At 38.7% G+C, this 23843-nt stretch overlaps 1 protein-coding gene across 1 annotated transcript; it reads left to right on the top strand.

Annotated features, from left to right (window-relative positions):
- The first annotated feature begins 1494 nt into the window (after positions 1-1494).
- On the top strand, positions 1495-21079 carry LOC105568403 (tyrosine kinase receptor Cad96Ca). The gene is made up of 8 exons (XM_012024055.1): positions 1495-2672; positions 16006-16253; positions 16708-16820; positions 18170-18578; positions 18688-18864; positions 19091-19441; positions 19538-19843; positions 20285-21079. Exons 1-8 carry the CDS (start codon positions 2618-2620, stop codon positions 20519-20521), a joined length of 1896 nt encoding a protein of 631 aa, XP_011879445.1. The 5' UTR covers positions 1495-2617; the 3' UTR covers positions 20522-21079.
- The last annotated feature ends 2764 nt before the right edge of the window (positions 21080-23843 follow it).

Consider the following 23843-nt stretch of genomic DNA (forward strand, 5'->3'; position numbering starts at 1 on the left):
GCGCTAATTGCGCACACCTCGAGAGACAAGTTCTGCCAATTAGTCGATGGGATCGCGGCTTGCGTGCGATAGGCGAGTACACGCAGGTATCCACATACAGCACATTTGTATTATTACGTTTGTATATTCTATTCGTGTGTTAGTTAAAATTACCTAAGAATTTAGCGCGAGGGCAAATGTAGCGTCGCACGTACGCCATATAGGGAAGACAATTGCTTATTAACGGATTCATCGATTGAGCGACCGATTAAAGAATTCGTCGATTGTGTGTAATTACCGAGATTCGGAACTTTCTACGGCCCATCACCGAGAAGCACAAGCAGGTACCATATCTGTGTTCCTGCCGTGTGTTTTCGGGTTCATCCATAACATCGTACTGAAATCGCGACACTACCGATCAATTTTAGGAACCGGACGGAGAGGATTGAAAATATGCTTCTTTACACCAAAATGGGGTTACATTTACTTCTCGAAAGATTGATGGAAAGTGATTCTTGCGATCTATGGATAACTTCATCGGCATTCATTGAAAAATCTGCGCGAACATCCGTTTTCTATTACATTTTTTATTCTTTTGGCGAATTCTTCTTTATTAAGAAATAAAACTAAATTTGAAACATATAAATAAAATGAACTAAATTTAATCTAAAAAAGTATATTAATTCTAATTAAATTAATAATGAACTAATTTCTTTTAAGTTTGTTCTTCTTTTGTATATTAAAGCTACAAAGAAACAAATCTTTTAGGCCTAAAAATATTTTTGTAAACAAAACGATTATATTTGAAACAAGAAAGAAGTTGCATTTGAAATCTCTAAAGGTTTCTAAAAATTATTCTTTATTAATTTCACGATGAATCCGCCACTGAGTTGGTTGTAAATATGAAATTCTACGCCACTGGCGGTTTATTTTCTCCGGCCAACAATCGCGGTTTACACGACGACGGTGATGGCGGCGCTACCGGATCGGTCATCGTCTTTTGAAGCTTCGGGCACCCGAGACATTAAAATATATTCTACAGTATATTGTGTCCGTTATATTAGTTAATTAGTAAAAAGTATAAGTCAACTTCGAAGTGAAAATAGATAACATCAAAATAGAGTGTTTAATGTAAAATATATAATTATAATAGTTATTACATCATATCACAAACATGAAGAACTTTGCTCCTTAGAAGAAAATTTTAAAACACTATCATTTTGTTCTAAAACAATTCTCAACAATTAGCTTTTAAGACCTGTTCTTCAAAGCTTCACTCTTCTACGATTTTCCACTCAAATTCTCGATATAACAATAATAATAACAAGGGAGATAACATTTCAGTACACGGCTCACTATCTAATATAATAAACCCTCTTCTTATTTGCGTTCCTTTTTCTTACACGCTGCTATGTTATCCTCAAGAAATTCAAAGGCCTGTAATCCTAAGGGGCCCGTTCAGGTATACGTTACTGTGCCGATTTACCGAGTACGGTCGAGGAACAGGTCGCGACGTCGCGGCCCGACAGTCGCGTCGGCGCTCCGTTCGCCAGCCGTCGTCAAACCCGTTCTCCTGCCGGAACCCTCTAGCGTGCCTTCGTTGTCCCGCTCGATGATGTATAAGTCATAGTGCGAGATTCGTTATCTGCGGATTCGAAGGGTACGCGAGTGTACGGAATCGCGCGTTGGATCACTTGAGGAATTATATTCGCCGCGACGATCGGGGTCCTTAGCGGTCCCCCGAGACCGCGATGTCTCTACGCGCCGCGGCGGGCCCGACTTGAGAAGACTCGCGACGAGGACAGAGACTACCAAGTGACTTGTAAGCAGTGTCCCAAAAAATTAATTGCACTTTTACAATGCAATAATATCGAAATAATAACGACTGGCCGACGGATTAGTGCGACTTTAAAAGAATTTCGTTACAAAATATCGTAATAATTAAATTAAATGATAAATTCTCGTTACTCATGAGTTGAGAGAAAGTAGCGACTACCGTTGGTTCGCCAAGGTTCGCACTCGGAAGAATTATATACAATGTAGAGGCGATGTCGGAGACTCGAGTGACATTTTTGCATCTACTTTTGAGCTAACTCGTACGTTTGGTCGCGACCGGAAGATCTGCTCGGTATAAAATTATGCACCAAACCGGTGCCTGAGAGATGTATCCCAGAGAAGGAGCGAACGCTGAAAAGATGTGCAGAGAGGAATCAAAGATTTGCACGGTCGACGAGAGGGACGTTAACGGCGATAAACGCAGCGTGACAATAATCTACGTGGTTCGAGAATAATCACTGACTCTATCAGCAATTCCCAGCGCTGTCCATCACCTGGACGGTCATTTCTGTGCGTCTGTACGAGTTACCGCTCGACTCTGCCATCGAATTGGACCTCCTCTACGGAGTACCATATTTGGATCTGGTTGTCGACGAATAGTAATTTCTGCTAATGAATAGAGATTAGATGGATGATTGTGTTAAGATCGGTGAGGTGCGCGTATCTCGTAAATATCGAGTGATCTGTGAATACCGAGGCGACTCGAGCGAGATCGCAGTACGAACCGGATGAGACGTGTCGAATGGAGTGACGCCGGGATTTCTCGCAGATCATCGTCATCGTGGATCATCGATGTAGCGCGATGTCGGCCTGGTGGCCTGTCGTGGCGGCGACGCTGTGCTTCTGGATATGCGCTGGTGAGTTTAATGCGGGACTACGCCGATTGGCAGAGTGGAATATATTTAAATCGCACTATATTCGCTAAATTTAAAATACACACCTTGAGCTCTGCAACGTTATTTAATTAACATAAATAATAAGTGAGGAATCTATCTAGAAAAACAATCCTAGTTCTGTAATATGCAGTAGGTACAAATATTCCGTGAAATTAGTGATCTAAAAGAAATCGCAGATCTCCAGAAGTAGAGTAAAACTATTGCGAAATTGAGGATTCAATAATCCAAGAATTTACCGACATTCCATAAAACGGAAAGGTATGTTGTTAGAGGTATCCGCACCTTTCTAGATGAACAGAAAACACTCTATGGTATTTGAGGGATCGATAATTTGTAAACTTTTATAAAGACTTAATGAGTATTTCAGAGAAAAAATATCTAAAAAAACACTAGCAATTTCGTAAGAGATGATTTCGAAATTGATAATTAATTCTACTTTTTTTTAATGTAATTGTTAACATTAATAAGCGCATTGTGTTCTTTTGGAGAGATATATCTGAGATGAGTTATATATATATATATATATATATACGCTTTCTAGTATGTCTTGGAGAAAGCTGCGCGCATTCGGATGTATATGGATGTTAAAGCGATCGTTACTCTAATATCTAAATCCGTAAGGCATTTTTTCACTTAGGGGAGATTAATTTTGCTATTCGCGCAAAATAGCATAGATGCAAAATAACGTCGTTACATGCGGTGTAGTAGATCTTGCTTACGCCAACGCGATTCCTTTCTCTCCAGACCGACTATGCTATTATAAGTTGCCTTGCTATGTAACAAGATACCTTTTGTGCAACAACAGTCTCGACACATTATTTTCACACAGTAATTCGTTTCCATTTTAAATTTATAAGAAGTCCTAGATGATTGTTAAATGAATCTTCTTTCGATCCTTTGAATCTTTAGGAAATCTTTGCAGATTCATCACAAAATAAAAACTGTATAGCCTCATTGAACTTTTAACAAATTATACAAATAACTCTCTTAGGTCTTGCAATAATTTTCTAATAAATTAATTTTTCTGTTATTATATATATTTATCTTAAATTCCAATCATAAATGTGATGGTAATATAATTTTATATTATAAAATATTATAAAATATATTATAGATAAAAATGACAAATAGTTAATACATGTGAATGCTATGATAATAATTATAGTATTCTTTATAAAAATAATTTTCAATATATAAACTATTGATATATGATAATTTCATATAATAAGTAACGTCAAGAAAGAATGTAAGAGTCTAGAATATCTAGTATAGCATAAAAAGAAACGATGTAATATTACCAATATATTGTTCAAACCATATTATTATCTATGTCATTATTCACAATCATTGTCGAGTGATCGGGATTTAAACAAGTAGAAAGTCCATAATCTCAAGAAAGTCTCGCGGAGGCCTTCAGACTCGGCCTTTTGTCAGGCCCCTCTTCCTCATCTCAGATAATTACCGAAGAAAGCCGGAGAGCAACCGATCGTGCGCGCGGTAACAGTTGCGACACGATTACGAGGATGCGCATTCGAGAGCGACCGAAGAATATAAGAGCAGACGATTGGTCGATATTTTGTACCTCCAGGAACGTGCGAACGTTGAACGTGAAAGACTTTAATTTGTCGAGTATGCAAATGGTTGTAATCGAGCCTCGCAATTATAACTCAATCCTTGGCAATGAACTCCGCGCAGGATGAGCTGTATTGCCATTTAACTCGTGACTCGTTTCCTATCTTCAAGAAAGATAGGAAAACGGGGTATCCTCTGGAACGCGTTCCGTAATGGAAACGAATGCAATCTTATCGAGCAATTTTATAATGAGCAATTAGTTCACTTGTTAAAGTGACAAATAATGAAAAGTACATATTCGTGAAACTGCAATGCTCCACTGCGTGGAATGCATCTTGAAGTTATTATTTTCAAAGAATCCACATTTGTGCATATAAAATGCTATACTCAAATGATTTATTTTATTTTATTGTCGAGAACCAATGACAAATCAAATAATTTAAAGTAAAGAAAATTCTAACATTCTTCAGTTTGAAATCATGCATAAGTACAGATCTCCTGTCGATCTTGTACACATATATCACACTTGACATGATTAATCCTTCGAGGAGTAATTAACGGCGGCCAGGAAGTCAGTGGTTTTACGAATAATTATAGCTGCTTCGCAGCGAGCTCTTCCTTTACACCAAAAACGTCATTTATGATTGCACATTAATAATCTTTCTTATAAAAATTTATCCTTTTACAAATTAATAATTCTTTTGCCAATATTTTCTTCTTCTTGTTCTTAACTTTATATTTTGATTTTTCGTATTCATAATTTATATCTTATTATTACATTTAATTTATTAAATTTCTTCCCTTGTATATAATTTGAAATATTCATACATTATAGTTTTTGAATATAAACGTTTGACATTGTACGCTATTTTCTCTTTTTCGTAATGTAGGTACGCTATTATCTACTTGTTTTCGATGTTGCAGTTCATGACCGCGGATCGTATAAATGCAAACATGCGACTGAATTTATCAGAATTTCTCGAGTTACGTGATTTGAATATAGTTCGATATCATTTGAAAGTTCAAGCAAAGTAGAAGTCGGAATAGCAACAGCTCTCGCTACGCATATTGTGTACACGTTGTAGCTACCGGAAAAATAAAAGCGGACAGTCTACGCATGCCAGGAATACTCGCGATAGCCCCGTAAACCTTCTTTTTGCGTTCTCGTTAACTGATACTATGCGGTTAGTTTCTTGCGAAATCTTTACCACGCAATTATTTTCCGATTCATTTTCCGTTTAAAGAAACTGATATTAAATAATTACAAGCAACAATTAATTGAAACTAAATAACAAAAACTGCAAAAATAATTTTTAATTATTTCACCTGGCGAACGTAGTATTGTTGCACTTTCTTATACAATATGTTTTGCACATTCGAATATTTATCAACTTGACGAAAAAAGAAAAGTGCCAGGCTGAATTTCCTCGTAAAATATATCAAGACTTGTCATAGGGAATTATCGTCAAAGCAGTAAAACGGTACACGAAGAAGGTCGAAGGAAATGCATGTAAATGGCGAGGACAAACTTTATTCGCAGCACCGGTAAAGCAGTGACACGATCGCAAACTCGCCAGACGCGGGTATTAATACGTTGCACCTGACGGTCGCATAACCAGGACGCAGACATTCGATAAAAACCAGCGGTTAAGTCTCACAATGAGAGTCCGCCTTGTTCAATCCCACCCCTCTCCAAGACAAAAAGTGCGAATATCTACATCTGAGGAACTGTTTAAAAAATGGCATACTTAATGGCACGCTGCATTGAAATGTAATTAGTTTTAAAGCAAATAACTGTATACATAAAAATATAAAATTTTATCAAGCACGTAATATTATTCGACCATATTTGGCGGAAATTTTATTACGAAAAATATTACCTACATGCCTGAGTGGTCTCACGTCTGCCTAGAGTGTAGGGAGGTCCAGATTCCAACCCTGGCTGAGGTAATATTTTTCGTAATAAAATTTCCGCCGGATATGGTCGAATAATATTACTTGTTCGGTTATTTAATACTGGCAAAAGAAAGTGTCACTTCTATAAAATGTTATTTTATAAAAAAATAGGTAATTATTAAACAAGCGAGAGCGCCTTTAGGTCCGAGCAAGATGGTAGCCCAATTGTAATCTAAAATGTGAATTCATATACAGTTTTCCACCTTGTCCTGCGCGGTTTCTTTTCGGACATAACACAATTTCATTTAGATGGAATCATTGTCGTCAGTGAATTGACATATTAAAATCGATAAACAATTTCTAATTATTTTAAAATGCTATATGTAGCATTCAATACCCTCTTCTCGTACTGTAAATTTATCAATATATTTAAAGAGTACAGAACATATTCTTCATTTTCCACGATTTGTGAAAAAATTGAAATCTCACACTGAAAAAAATTTCTGGTTGAATATGGACGAATCAGATAATTCCTTTAGGATTTACCAGAATTCCTTTAGGATTTACCAGAATTTCTGTAGGATTACAGGAATTCTAGTAAATCCTAAAGGAATTCTGGTAAAGGAATTATCTGATTCGTCCATATTCAACCAGAAATTTTTTTTAGTGCAGAAATATACAAACTTTAAATGATAATAGTCCGACATGCATTATTTTAGATTGAATCAAGAGAAAACGAAACGCGATTTTTAATTTAATTTAATTTTTTACTTTATTTTAATATGCCTCTACTCCGATAAATATATTAAAATTCTTTTTCTCACATTTATCACACTTGTTACCACTTGTTTTATTTTTTATCAAATAACCACTGGATGGCCAATTTAATTGCGTGTAAAAAAATAATTGTCAAATATTCCATTTGAATAAAAATAATTCGTTTTTTTTTACGAAGGCGTGAAAAAGGATGTGAAACGAAAGATCCTCTATGAAATTATCGGCATAAGTCTTCGCGAGAGAATTAACAACGCTCAAGCACAGAGACAGTCGTACAAACCGGGTCACCAGACACCGAGCAAGAACCCATACCTAACCTTCACTGACACCAAGACTCGTCGACCGTGCTGACGAGGGGGGGACGAAATGCGTTTCCACTGACTCGTAGAATTCCTTGCAATAGCACGGTCTTTGGGCCATCTTCTTCACGCGCACGTCATATCGCAATTTATTAGTCACGATGTGTTTACTTGCGTTGCGTGCCTGAACCCCTCTGCAATTCTGGTTTCCGGGGGAGACAGGTTTTCCCGAAAAAATTCCAATAAAAGTTTAACAAAACAAACGGATAAACGTATACCCGAAACGGAAACTTGACATCCAGATATAAAAGCGTAAAATAATATTTTTTAATGGTGAAAATGATAGAAAAGAGAAGTATCCTAGTAGACGCTAACTAATAGTTACATCAGTATTATAATTTTCTATTCAACAATGAGTCTGTTATATACAACATATGTTATATTACATTTATATTGTAGAGTGGGAAATTATATTATTGATGTTATGTACTGTTAGTTGATGTTTACGGAGTACTAACCAAAATGAAATTTATCCAATCAAAGAATGTAAAAATAAAAGAATTTTCTTTCAACCTATGTAGTAATTTTTCTCAGCTCACGTTTGTTTTAAAATTTACATAATAATTTTACATAATTCTCCAATTAATATGATAACGATGTCTCCTTGATACTCATGGAATTCTCAATCGCAAAATTTGTATTCGCGCGTAAGCGCTCTTTTAGTAATTTCGATTTAACGCGAGGGAATAAGCTCATCAGCATGGCGGATGCAAATGCAGCGAACACATGTTATTACGGCGCAGCCATAAGATCGTTTATGCGGGCATTCTTCTCACCAGACAAGAATCGCTCGCAACCAGTTCTAAACAACTCTTCCAGCAGTTTTGCGAGCTATTTATTACGCCCGTTCGTTGTCGTTAATGCGCTTTTCCCGACGACATTACATTATAAGCAGAAACTGTCTGTGCCAGTAAATAATAAATATTGTAAGCGGCAGTTCCCGTTGTCACGATCATTTTTACGATGAAAATTTTCAAGCATGCATCAATAATCGTGCAATCGCTCTTTCTTGAAATCTTCCAAATAACTTGGCATCGGTATTTTAATATTATAATACAATTGTTAATGTGAATTTAATGTTCCGAATCATTAATTTTAAATTTATAATAAAATTTGTGATTTCTGCCATTAAAAGATTTTTACCTGTTCAAACTCTGTAAATATACAATATTCATGTATCGAAAATTGTATGTTTAAAAGTTATGTTTAAAATTAAAATATTTTTTAAGATCAGTTCCGTAAAATAATATTTATTATCTCTCTTTTTAAAAATCTTGTTTGGTCACAAGTTATGTTTACCATTAAAGTATTTCCTAAACTTACTTCCACAGAAGAATATTTATTATCTCTTTTTATAAGAATTCTGTTAAAAACCTGTAAATCTAAGAATTTTATGTAATGAAATATATGTCGTAACTATAAATATTTTATCATTGATGTTGACGTGAGGATTTGCATAACTCGTCAGCTGCTACTTTTAGCTGAAATCTGGATTGTGAACTACCGAATTAGCCGGCGCACAAACAAATAATATAATCTCGTATTTTACAAAGGCTTGCAAAGAGTAACACACTTTAAATAGAAATGCGTCGGATTAATATATTACAAATTTACTTAGAATAGGGTAACTAAATGCGAGTCAAAAATTTGACGAGTCGCTAATCGACATTTTGAAGTAATTGACTTAAATCTTGCTCTTCTATATATTTACAACTTTATGCTATATTGTCGACATCATAAAAGAACATCGACGTGTTTGCATGTCGCTTACTAGCGGCTCATCAAATTTTTCATCCACATCTGATCCGAACTTGGTCACCTTACCCTAATAACCATTATTTTTCCAACTGTAATCATTTTTATTAAACTTATCTGCATCGAATGCTAAAGGAAAATCCTAATTAGGTTGAAAATCCTAATTGGTTTAAGTTCAATATATATTTTTTGTGTTTCGAAAATCAATCGGAGCGGGAAGATCAGCGCTATTCAACCGGAGCCAGTGAGTTGTCTCTTCGCTGAGAGGAACCGACGCTTTATCTTTTATTTCACGGGAATCCCAGAGGAGGATCTCGAGCCTTCTCTCGAGAGCATTACGTAAAGATCATTAAAACACGACCGCACTCCGTCGGCTCGCTCGCGCGGCTTGATTTTTCAAACCTCGAAAGCGTCGCCATGCATGAAAGTGAAGCGTCACGCCGAGGAATATTTAAGGACCGACGATGACCTCACCAGGTGAAGTGAAAGTTCTCCGGTTCGTTTCGGCTCTCAGCTCGCCGCGGCCGAGATGGCGGAAACAAAAAAATGCGCACGGTCCCTTTCGGCACCCACGGTACCCGGAAATACGCGCGCTTCAATAACGTCACGATTTTGCCCGATCCCGTGCACTTTTCGAAGTTTTTCGTTTTCAGTCAGCAGTGTCCGCCCGTATTATTACAGAAAATTTCCTACCGAATGTAGGACTTTTTAGATTATTCTAGCTTTCACTTTTCTGCATTTAACATTAAACATACATTAACTTTTGGAAATACATTTCCATTTGTCCACTTTCTGTTATACTCACGTAACAATCCATCCGGACTGATCACGGAACGATTAATAAAATGACCATTAGAACAGCTCTAAAAGTAAATGGATAAATCGGACCCAGGGACTGAGTGGGCGACCGTTCTCGGAACCATTGGGAGATATTCGAAAGACGAAGAGGTAATCGAGTCTGGCTAACGAGAAAGCATCGCCGACTCGAAGGCTCTGCAATCCACCGCGACCAGCGACGGAAATCGAGTGGTTCACTTTCAGATCCTGTTGCACGTCTTGCGTTACTTTATCGCACCATTCCCCATGAGTCACACGAAAATTGCACCTGCCGTGATTGCACACTCTCTACACCTTGGAAATCCTTCCATCGTGCACGAGGCAGGCCGGAAAATTGTATCATCTCTTTTAATTTCGACGAAGCGGCCGTCTTCGCGCTTTCCTCACAATTATAAATTCGCTCGCCGTCGAAATCGAGATCGCAAACTAGGAAGCTCCAGATCTCCATCAAAATATACCTTGACTAATCGTGCTCTGATGAAGATAGTAATTACTGTTTAACAATACTAAATTAATTGGAGCCGTAAACGTTTCGTTCAAATGTACAATTTGCAAATTGATTCATATTACTAAATCCATTAAATCAAGCTACATACTTTGTACTCCCATGTAAATCGCATGAAGATATCCGAAAGGATACGTCGGTGTGTAATGGGGCGGCGACTAGCTGGTGATATATTGACGCTAAGCTATCGTGAGTCTATACATCGGTGCTGATTAACGATGGCAAATAATTACGAGAGAGCATCCTCGGCCGTTCAGTTAATTTGCGATCGACGATCGGCCGATCAATTTCCGGACTTCACCCGTTTCCGATACACCTGTCTGTGCCGAAGCGAGAGCTCTCGCGAGAGAAACGAGCTCGACGCATAAATCACGGGGGCCGGACTTTCTAGCCATTAGCGACAGCTCTAGCGATGAACGCTACCGCCTGCCTAGAGCCATCAGCAACACGCTCGATGGCCTATTCGTCTTGAAGAGCGGGCTTTAGCACTTTGCGGTTTAACTAAATGCTCATAACGCCGACAAGATTTTTTTTCAGCTATCTTTTGATTTATTGGAAAGCCATTAGAAATCTTAATACAGACCGCTTCAATATTGATAGATAAACCGCATCGTAGACGGCGCTAAAATTAATCGTACGGGCAAAATGAAAGGTTTACAATAAAAATATATTTCCAAATAGCTTATTTAATACACTTATAGTGTTACGTCAGTAGACGTGTACTTGAAAAATCTTATGAAAAAGAAATTAATGGTGATTCGTTAACGATATAGATAACCCAAGAGCGCTAAGGATACATGGATGATAAAGAGCCATAGGATATAAGAAAAAGTATTTTCTCGTACGAATGAAAATAACGCTGTAAGTAAATTAAATGACTATAAGCTATTTACTTGAATATTTAGTTTTGCAGAAAAAAGAGAAGGAAAGAGAAAGAATCCTTGGTGATAACTAAAGCGTGCCGTATGCAAAAAGAGCATATTAAGTGAAAAACGTTAAACGCGGAAGGGGGACACTTTCCGTTCTGTTTTACGTGATAATTATATTGAATCAGCCTCAAGGATTATTGTGAAAGGATTGAAATACCGTCTTCCTACTCTCATTTATCCGCCTGCTTTTCAGAAGCCTCTCACCCTGAGATGACATCGCACTTTTCTCTAACTTCGACTAACTGTAACTCTACCTGAAGGATTACGTACAGTTCGATTTTTGCTCGAATCAAAATGATCACTCTTGCAGAAACAAGGTATTTTTGTCCTGCCTTGCACAAAGGATAATTATGTCGAGCAGTTCTCAAGGATCATTGTGAAAGGAGATTGAAATTCTACCTGGCTATCTGTCTCTTTCCCGAGATTCCATCACCTTGGTGGCAGTGAATTTTATTACATTAACGGCACGCTGAATTAACAAAGACGGCGAATTTTGTTCCTTGAATTTCAGTATCGATTTTTCTCCGTATGAAAAAAAAAACGTTATACTTATCGAAGAACGATATCTTTTATTTATTAAAAAAAGAAGAAAAGAAAATTGTGAAAGGAGCTTTGTGAAAGGCTCGAAATTGCCCATCTACCTCTTTCATCACACTCTCACCCCGATGATAATCGAGTTTCTCTCAAAAGTAATTAACAAATCGGAGCAATTTAACTGCAGGTTTTCCTCCGAACTTTAAACGAGCCAGATTTCCACGTTACTCGCCACGAAGTGGTTTTACTCAAGAATCGAAATTTACGGAATGATCTAGCGTATAAAACTTTCCTTGACCAGCGAATAAATTACTCTTTGTAGATTTTACATATTTGCGCAATTAAAATCATGTAACAGCAAGATACTTTCCATCCCGGTTTCCCTAAGATAATTTTACCAGGATAGTCGACCAAGGATTACTGTGAAAGGCCTCTGAGACTCCACCTGCCTCTTTCGAAAGCCCCTCCGCGGGGAGCGGAGTTTCCTTTAACCGGTCATCCACAAAGTAGGGCGACCTGCCGCCGGTGACTCCAGCGAGCACCAAGAGATTTCAATGTCCGAAGGACAGCGCGCTCGGTAATGATAATCCGTGCTGCACTAACAATCACAGTTGTATATTGATGGGGTATCGTAGCTCTCAATTACCTGCAGAATATGGGATTGATGATCACGCCAACGCTTGCCGTAAGTAATACTTTTTGGGCGATCTAAAATACCGAAAAAACATTGCTCTAACAAAAGAACGGGATACAGGAGTCTGCGGCGCTTATCGTACCATTATCTTATCATTGTTCTTATCATTCGATAAGAAGCCGGTAAAAAAAAAACGCGATTCTCTCGATGAGACGTACCGAACAGTTACACATACGAAAACAAATGCACACACATACAGTCGTTCGGTCGCACTTTCATCGTCCCACTTTCTCCGTGTTGTTCGGGACGCATCGCCGGACTGACCATGCTCTTCGTGGTCTCACGAGGGAACCTTTCGCACTTCCACGGCACCTCCGCCGGCGATGTTAAAGGTAGAAAACGCGTGGACAAAATCCGAGAAAGTCCGGGCATCGCATCCGCGTCTTTTACGTTAAACACGTCACTGTGTCCGGAGGATAACGATTCGAAAGGAAACTCGTTGCCGGCCGATTTGGGAAAGTCCCAACCATAATGGGGAATCGATCCGCGTTCACTCGTCGCACAGAAATGCCCTTTTATCCTGCACTTGTAACTTTGTTTCTCTTTCAACAATTTTACAAAATATTTCATAACTATATGACGAATGTAATTTCAATAATAGATTTTTCATTTAATTAATGAATTAAGTAATAATTTAATTAAATTATTAATTTAATTAATTACTTACAATCACATTAAAATAAAATAAACAATTAAGTTGTTCCCAAGTTCATTAATCCTCTCATTTGTCGTGCGTCTATTATCAATCGACACATTAGCGCCGCGTGTTGTAATAAATGAGGGGAAAAAAAGGAGTCGCGTTGTCTCACGAAGTTATTTATCCCGTGACAAAGTGTGTAACCGTGGTTTACGGTACAACGCGACGTCATCTCGTTAATACTTATTCGCGGGAGCCCGGTGTGCGCGGAATTTTTATTTTTATCCGATTGTGATGCGATTGACATTGATACGAATGCGCGATGCCGATTACGGCGAGAGCGCGCCGCATTACAATGCGCTGCTGTCTTCGCTCCGAGTAGCGTCTGAAACGCGCGCGCGCGCGCGGCGCGTTATAGCGGTATTGAAGTCACTGCACCGTGAGAATACAGTTACTGCGCTATATTCTCATGAATAATCGCTACGATTACGACGAAGGGTGAGAAGAGAGCACGAAGTAAAACCGCTACCATTATGAAGATCGTCACGCTTACATCGCTCACTGCGAAAAACACTTCGCCGCGTCTTCCCGATAGCTCATTGACTTGAAGACGATTGTTAGATCGAAAACAGCCATTCGATTGCAATCTGTTCCCCGACGTTGAACCGCGGGGACGGGAGAGACGGGCGCCCGTAAACCATATATAATCTTAATGACGATGGATTCCACCGAATCTCATTCGATTTCTTGCCCCGAGAAGAAACTCTTAATGGCCTCTTCGATTCGGCTTATTTCACCTTTTTAGGTACGCGCCGTGGGTAAAAATTTACGATTTCTCGGACGCCCGAAGAGTAGAATGGTATAACGAGATGCCATTGAGATGCTAATAAGGTGCAATTCGTGCTCGCGAAAAGGAAGAGGGTGGGCACGCAACGGAACGAAAAAGCGCGTGTAATTAAATTCGACGCTCGCGAGAAGAGTTCGTTATCACGTGCTCGGCCGAAGCCGAGGCTAAATCTGAATTTTGCGAAACGTGCACGCTCTCGCACGATGCACTTTCTATTTCTAGATATATGTGCGCGCCTTTCGCACCATATCAGATCGGCCGGCCGGTATCATAACGCTCTTCGTGCGACCGCACGCCGTGACTTTCTATTCCAGGCGTAGTTCGCCGGGCCGACCATTCCTTAATAAGAGAGGTCGAGGATTGTTCGCGTGCGGTTACCGCGAAATCGCGGCACAATTATTCGTCGAAGATGCGCAGTCGGGTGTGGAACGTCGCGAGATCCAGTTACTCGCTCTTTTCTTGCATGGGAGCGCTTTGGAAATGGTACGAGCGATGTAAGAATCGCTAATTATGCGTGTGCGCGACGAGGACAGTATGAGAAATTACACGTCTCGGAAGAAATTCTTTAGCAAACGTCTGCAATAGTCTCAACTTCCCTTCATTCAACTTTAATCTTTCTGTTTTCTAACGTTGACGACTAGACACATTGTACAACGAAATTTCGGACTTCTAACTTAATTTTCACATCTCTAATCTGACGAATCTTACATCTGTAGGGACTCTTGTAAGTTGGTTACCCGAAGAGGACCAGTATTACTGGTCGAAACGTTGTGTTTTATTATAATAAAGAATTGCCAGTAAGGTCGTTTCCATACTTATTAAAATTCTTCATTCCTTAACTGGCGTCACGAAGCTGCTATTTAATTTTTTATCTTCCTTTTCAAGAAGATCGAAGTTTCTTTACAACTTCCGTTTGCTGCATTTCAGTAATTATATAATTAACCGGGGAGGGTGTGTTGTAATACGGAGATAACACGAAGGATTACAAAATTCCACAGGGATTTACGAGGAGGTTGCGTACGGAGGAACAGTCGAAAATACTCGGAAACGAAAACTCGCGGAGGGTCACAGTCTACTTGGCGATATGAACTCGAAATCCAGGAAGGAATGCATATCAAGGCCGATCTCTCGGTGCGCGCGCATTTCCACCCACTGTTCTCTCTCATTATCGTTCGGTAAACCCGGGGCTAATTAGAACTCGAGCGTAAAGCAGCGAGCTCGCCGTTCGCTGCTCGAAACGCGCACGCGGTCGCGAGGAATCGAAGCCGATTTGAACGGGATTTCAGTCGCGTTGTCAACCTTCCGTGACGAAGCCATTAATTGTCAGCGGGCTGAATTCTAATGCCGTAAATACGTCGATCGGGAATACCAATTGTCGTAATTACGAGTCAAACGAAAAACCTTGACAACTCCAAGTAGCAACGTAAAAAGTCTTTTAGATGTCGTTATTATTTCGATTATTTTTTAATATATGTATAGAAATACGTATAAAAATTATGTATAAAAACAAAACTAACGAGAAAGAGAAAAGAGATCAGGGAGATGGACAAGTGTCGTGATGTTAGCAATCTACACTGAGAGACCCATTTTGTTGAATAAAATAAAATTTAGTTGACTCAACTGAATTTCTTGCTTGGATATAGGCAAACAGATCTTTCAGTTGATACAACAGAAAAATTTAGTTGGAAAATTTGGTTACATCAACACACTTTGGCTGAGTGAACATGTGCAGAATTCTTTTATAATATTCAACTAAACGATTTAGTTCGCGCAACAAACACAATTATTTAAGACGTGATGAGATGGGCAAAATTTTCGATTTCAGAATTTTTTTATAGATGTAAAAATTTCTAATTTCCATAGCCTCGACCTCACGGTAAAATTTTAGAATATCAGAGCACTGAAAAGTTGAAAAGTTTTACAAAACCACTGACAAGTTATTTTACTTATAGCGAGCCAATTGAGCGATAATACACCACCTGTAATGTGGCTGGATCGAAACTGGAGACTTCCGGAGACCGAGCCGGTAGGAAACGTCATAACGAGAGTTCGCGCTGAGGATAACGAGCAGGACAAGTTGACTTACGGCCTGGAACCACACGATCATTACAACGGGAACAACAAGCCTCAGCCGCCGTTACCATTCTCCATCGACAACAGGACCGGCATAGTTTTTCTCAATGAAACTCTCAAAGGAAGAGTGAGTACTTGTGACAACTGTCAATTGCCAAAATTATTTCAGATAAAAATGTGTCCCACATCATTTAAAATTAATAATTCCGATAAAAACGTAAAACAAGACTGACATTCTTAATAACAACATAATTTACAGTACAGTTAACCATTGATAAATTAACTTGTACCAATTATTTACTAATTGTATAAAGACTCAAGTTTAACTGTTTCCTTAAATGTTGCACAGTAGCTATGTAATATAACAATTGCTGATTAAATATATATCCTACGTTTCGATATCGTAGGTAAAAAGTTGAGTCAGACAAAAGTCGGATTGTTGGAGAAATGTATTACAAATGTAAAAACGTAATATGTCCTCGACGTTGGACGAAGGCACAGCGTGTCTACATATACGGTATTCGCGAATGCTCGGATGTCAAGACGCCTGAATTACGTTTCTTGTTCATTCTTCTTTTCAGGCAGGCCAGAACCTGTTACTCTATGTGACCGTTTCCGACGGTCAGCTCACAGCGAAGACTGAAGTTTACGTGAATATTGAGAACGCATCGGCACCAAATCGGGGAAAGACAAGGTACGTGATCACATACGCACAAACACTCGCATATTGGCATTTTTAACGAGCCGATGTGATCCATTGAGTATATTAAAAAAGAAAAACGAACACGATGATGTAGGACCTAAATGCTGGCTTCCGCAGAAAGTGGAATATACACAAAAATGTTCGAAAGTTATTGGTTAATGTAGGAATATTCCAGAATTATCAATTAATTTGCATCAACAGAGTTTGGAAATGAAATCGCTACAATGTTCCGGATTTCTTTTTGCATGGATAGATAAGTAATGTTTTAACATAAAGTATGCAAAAATGAAATATTAATTGTGCTAACACTTTCGAGCACTAGAAAAAATTAATAATAGACTAGATAGTGCCCTTTTAAAGGTATGTATGGATTTCGGTCGAATGATAACTATACAATGTGGTTTGATAATATGCAAAATCTTAACTTTTTTGCGTCATAGTACATTTTTGTACTTCTACAATTATCATTCTCGAATAGTCTTGCATCGTATACTCAGAACGTTTATTAAATTTTGCTACTTGTATTTATTCATATGAGGTTTCTCAATTTGACCACAATTTTTTAGCATTTAAGGTTGAAAAATTATTTCTTAAAAAAATAAAATTTGCGACAGCTAAATTTATTCAAAGCGCAGTCGATTCTAATTTGATAAAAATTTAGTTTCTCTTTGCAAGAAAAAAATTCACCTAATCAATATTTCAATGAAAACTGTATTAAATTGAGCGAGGTTGCAAATTAGTATTTTGCCTATAAATGGCAAGGAATAACACGCGACCTTAAAGAGACTCAACGGTGATCCGTTCTATTATTCATGCTCCACTTCGTTAACGACAACAGGTTTGAATCAAAATTGCATAGTGTAAGAAGTTACAAAAATATTATGTTTCTTACGTTAAACATCAACTCGATTGACCATTCAATTAACGAAATATTTAATATCCGTGTGTGAGAAAAATTATACAGGCTGCTTTAGGAGACACAAATTAACATACTCAAACACAGTTTGTCACAGTTAAATGACAAAGATTCAAAGAAAAAGATTCTAAGGAAAGATTCAATCGTAAAAAAATTCTATCGAATTACCAGAAATAAATACAGAGTTCTACTACCAAAAATACACTCCGACTCCCTTCCCGAGCAGGGTCGTAGAGTCGCGATTGAGTTTGAATCAAATTCTAAATGGAAAGCGACGTGTGTTAATTTGTGTCACAAAAGAGTCGACTGTGCTCCTTAAAAGGAAAGCAGCTATAATTATTAAAAAATAAAAGAGTGCCGAAAACTTGAAAAATACGTAATCGCACTAAATTAAAGAGTGGCCCCATTTTATCTTTTTTGACAGGATACCATATCCAAATCAACATGGTTCCGGTGGGCGAATACGACCGCCCTTCCTCGGTCTACCAAATCTGCCGACCTTTCCTTCGCCTTTACCCCCTTTGCCGCCGAAACAGTATCACCCCGAAACCACAAAACTCGAGTTGGAGAGAATAAAGCCTAAAGAGAACGACAATAGCATTAGCGGTACTGCCAGTACCGGCAGTACTGTCACCGAAGAAAGCGTCCAGGTAAACGAAGTGGAGGGTCCTGCATTGAGCTCGAAGGTCGCACCCTCCACCGCACCACCCTCGCAGGACATGGCGATGACGCTGGTACCGGTGGCTGCTGGATGTGCTCTTATTGTGGGTCTTGGTATGGGCGTCTGGTCCCTGAGGAACAGATTTTGCGGCAGCCGCAAATCCAAGGACACGGTACCCGAAACAAAATTTATTTGAAAAAATATTCTGAAATAGAAATATTTTAATTCTTATACGCAAATTCACGTAACATGAGATATTTAAGACGGAACGTGATTTTTAGAAGGAACAGGCATCAGTCAGCGTTTCAAATCTGTCTGATGATCCTTCTCTCGTCCTGAAGAGGTGGCGAGGTCCAAAGGCTCACAGCAATCGTTATCAGCCGTGGGAAAAAGAATTCCAAGCAGGTATTCAGAGTAAACAGGAGGATAAATGGGAATTTCCCAGGCATAGATTAAAGGTATGATCATTATTCTATACTTGATCATTAATTAAACACAAAGCCGATAATTAATTCCTAAGTATTTCTACATTGTTAAAGCCATCAATACTAAGTAACGTTAACTAGCCAATTAAATGTAATTATTTCATAAATTGACAAATTTGTGAAATAAAAAAATTGCGATTATAATTCCAAGCAACTGTTTGACTAATTAAATAAGTAACTTCTTTGTAATTATTGCTAGGTTTTTAACATCCTCGGCGAAGGTTGTTTCGGTCAGGTGTGGAAATGCGAGGCTTTAGATATCGATGGCAAAGCCGGCCCTACGATTGTGGCGGTGAAGACTCTGAAAGAGAATGCCACCGAGCGAGAACGATTGGATCTCGCACAGGAGCTACGCGTCATGAAGAATCTAGATCCCCATCCCAATGTAGTGAGACTTTTGGGATGTTGCACCGAAAGGGAACCTATGTTCGTCATTCTAGAGTACGTGAGTGGCGGCAAGCTGCAGAGTTTCCTCAGGGCCTCTAGAGAGGAGAGGAATCATGGGGGAGCAGGATTAACCTCCAGGGATCTTACTGGATTTGTGTACCAGGTAAGTGATCGAGTTATAGATCCTTAAATCTACAGCCAACTTGAAGAAATTCGAACGAGTTATTAAGAAGAATAAACTCGAACACGTTATTTGTAGATCGCCAAAGGTATGGAATACTTGGCGTCAAAAGGTATCATCCACAGGGACTTAGCCGCCAGGAACATCCTAATCGACGAGAACCGCGCGTGTAAAGTGGCGGACTTTGGCTTTGCCAGAGACGTGGCGGCCAATCAGATTTACGAGAGAAAATCCGAAGGTAGATTGCCGATTAGATGGATGGCACCTGAAAGTTTATATGATAACATATTCTCCGTTAAATCGGACATTTGGAGCTTTGGCGTTCTGATCTGGGAGATCGTGACGTTAGGGTCGACACCATATCCTGGACTTGCTGCTGCAGAGGTGTGAATATACATATATGTACTGTATAATCAATTAGAAACGTGAAAGCCATTTAGGACCTGGTACAGGTGGAGATGGCCAATTAAATTACTAAGTGAATCCATATACCGTCTTTTTCCAATCTGTCCTGCGCGCCGTTAAATACCAGACATATAACGCAGGTTTTCCGATAAAGATTCCACCTAACAAAAAACCTGCGTTATATGCCCGGTATTGGTAGATGGATTCACCTAGTAATTTAATTGGCCACCTCCACCTGTGCCAGGTCCTAGATGGCTTTTACGTTTCTAATTGATTTATATCTTACAAGGACCTAGTTAAAATTTAGTTGTAATGTATAACCTTGTTAATTAAAAAACGGTAAAATTTATTTATCATTATTGCTAATCAATTTTGTCAGTTAGTTCTACATATTTTTAACATGGAAACATTTTTTTCTAGGTAATGAGGAAGATCAAAGAGGGCTACAGATTGGACAGGCCTGAGCATTGTAAAAGGGAGCTCTATAATATTATGTACTATTGTTGGGACAAGGATCCAGCATGCAGGCCGTCCTTTGCCGAGCTTGTTAATCTGACCGAAGGCCTGCTGCTCGACGAGACGGATTATATTGAGCTCGACAGGTTTCCGGATCACTCGTATTACAATGTGCTCAATCTCAGCGGAGAGAAACTATAAAACTCACGTGACGATCGTTAACTATTATGTCATCCGATTTTCACATAGATAAGTTGCCACACGTTTCTGCAATAACATTATCGTTTAATCGAATGTATCTTCGCCATATGATGAATTATATGGGAAAATCATATAGACTAAATTATCAGGTCGACGAGGTTTCCATCGCTTTAAACGAGGAGTATTATCAAATTATATCACTAATCGAAAAGTAATATTGTATTTTGTAATGGCGTGTTTAATGAGTTCGCTTGAATACGATTTGAGCTTTAATTTCTCTGCTCGTTACGGCACAAAACTGTTCGATCGTTTTGTTAAATACTCAGATGTACGTGTCAAATATTCGCGTATCTACGAGAAATACACGATTTGTAATAATTAAGAAAATATAATTAAATTTAAACGCGATGTTACACTTACAAGTCGAAGAAAAGTATTCCTAATACTTTAGTGGCTATTCATTCGTGTCTAGACACGAACCTGTATATATGTATTGAGTTGAATATTGTTGTAAGTTATTGTACAATTATGTAAGAATAAATAAATCTATATACATTATTCACTCGGCAATATATTATACATTATGTTACTACTACGGCCCAATTTTTCATTTTCTGGTTAACTGTTAACCATAAGTTAGTCGACTCTGCATCTTTTTCTATATTATTATCTTAAGAAAAGAATCCCTATATGTTTCAGATGCATCGTTTAAATTTTTTTAAAAAACTATCAGGCACGAATTCTTTTAAAAATGAGGTGCCGACAAAATGTTTCAGAATAAAAAAGTAATAAAAAATGGTTAGCAGGCAAAAGTATCGTTAAAATGTACGAAAACGGACGAAACTATGTGAAAATTGAACCGAGAGCCGTCAAAAAACCAACAGAAAATAAAGAGGCTAGTAATTTTCCAAAAATAAGATAATGATAATTTTAAGTAGTAAGATTGAAGGATGATTCAAAACAATTAACGTGGAGAACTAGTGTTAAAATGTATAAAATTAGACGGAATTGTGTGAGAACTGTCGGGATGCAGTGTGTTATCCGCCGGAAATACATGGCCACGCCCACGTAGTTCAACGTGTACTCAACATTTTAGACACATAAAGGCGCCAGTGAACGACAGCGGTTTCATTTAAAACCCATGCACCCTCAGATTTCTCTCTTCTCAAATATTTGTTTTTAAGACTTTTGTATCAATAGTTAATAATAATGAGAAGATTTTAATTGTTTCCGGTGACTTCCCGTTAACAGCCGCGAGCATTTACCAATGGTCGATCACATCCTTTAACAGTGTCTCGTTGTATATGCTTACATATGGTACAAATGTAAGAGAGTGAAACAGAGCGAAGTTGGCAAGTGTAACAATAGAGGGTACTGTAATCTCTTTTGTTTAACAGAGACAATTTTACTTATTCTTGTTTCAGCTGTGCCACGATGGATACATATGAAAGATAGATATGCAAGAAAGATAAAAAGAGAAAAAATATAATCTTTGCTGCGATCGTATTCGTGTAAAGGACCCATCGATAGTGTTGTACACCTAAATTGTGTACACCTAAACAGCATAGACGATCACTATGAACTCAAAAAGGATTTACTTTTAAAAACTCTTTATACTGACAAACGATAAATTTCTACGAACCTATTATGAATTGCGAATCACAAATATCGTAAATTGCGCATAGTTTAGTGCCAACTTGGCAGGCACTGGCTACTCATAAATTCTATACGCTTGACTATGTATATATCTATGAAAACCAGTTACAAATAAGAATTACGTATATACCTTAACATCATATGAATAATAATGACAAAATAATTATTACTGACAAAATATATAGTCGGTAAGATACAAGTGCCCGATAAGCCATGTCGATGTCGATGCCTTCTTATCCGAAAGTTACACTGATCGCCGCATCTTTCTTCGTGATTTTTCTTAAAAATCTCTGGAGCGCCTTCAGGAAGTCGCGTAACTTACGTCGTCCTAAGACGTGTCTAACACGGCGAAGGAAGTAAGGGGACACGCGTGGCGCGTGTGTGCGCGATGCACGTACGTTTCGCGCGCGTGCATGAATATAACGAGAGGGGAGCGAGGGTAAATAACAAGAGAGAAAGAGAGAGAAGGGGAGACGCGGGAGAAAAGGACGAAAGAAGAGTGCAGACTCCGCTTGGAGTCCGCGAGAGGAATATTCAGTGCAACGTATAAAAGCCCGTTATGCACGGCGACCAGTGTAGTTGCACACGTGCACGCGTGTGCATTAGTGTACGGCGCACGCTATAAATAGATGTAGCAGACCGCAGAGATTCTAAGTACCCCGCCTCCTTTCATACGTGACCGCAGTGCGCAAGAGCGGAAAACTCACTCATATCGCCTATGCACGGTGCTTTAAAAAAAAATCGGAAATGAAAATTATTATTTTCGAGATCTCGATACCTCTCTCCCGTCATCGTGATGATGACTGTCATGATAATGCACGAAGAAGTCATCTTTCAGCATCAATTTCAATAAAATTTTTGGCAATGAGGTTGTTAGTGTTACGATACTGAACGGTAAGTGCTACAGGAAGTAAGATCATATGCAGTTCACCTTCTCTCTCTTCTCTCTCTCTCTCTCTCTCTCTCTCTCTCTCTCTCTCTCTCTCTCTCTCTCTCCTTCCCCCTTCTTTTTTATTTTATTCTTTTCCACGCTATCTATTTTATTCCTATTGAAGTTGCATTTGTAGCGAGAAAGTTCCAAGTATTAGTAACTTTATAGAACCTTAATTCTTTCGTGACCCCTGGAACGTATAAGTTCCACTTACATTTTTTACCTTTCCGGTTCCTTGGGACATTAATGTCCATTTAAATAAAAGTAACGATAAACAAAACAGAATTCGGCCATAAAAGAGTTAAGTATTCTCAAACGTGTCGAAAAATCTTGTAGATTCTAAAGTATTTGATACCTTGGCAACAACGTCACGGGATTTCGCGGAGATCCGTTTTATTATGCGGAGTCCGAAGACTCCTTCGCAACATCAGAGATAACATTCCTTAAGGCTGGAACCGAGTTGTACTCGCGGTGCAACAATGTAAGTAACCGGCAAGACTCGCGCTCCGAAGCTGAACGTGATCTGCGAGCGGCAAGTAAGCACGGCGCTCTCGAAGCTGCAAGGCCGCGTGTATGATCTCTTCAAGGGCTTCAAGGTCAGCGGTACAATCGACGACGCTCGAGGGCGATGAGAGAACAGGCGGAGAGCAACCACGGTGGTAGGAGGAGAGAAAGAGAGAGAGAGAGAGAGAGAGAGAGAGAGAGAGAGAGAGAGAGAGAGAGAGAGAGAGGGGG

Source organism: Vollenhovia emeryi, unplaced genomic scaffold (assembly GCF_000949405.1).
Source record: "Vollenhovia emeryi isolate VEMERY1.0 unplaced genomic scaffold, V.emery_V1.0 DF939129.1, whole genome shotgun sequence".
Classification (NCBI taxonomy): domain Eukaryota; kingdom Metazoa; phylum Arthropoda; class Insecta; order Hymenoptera; family Formicidae; genus Vollenhovia; species Vollenhovia emeryi.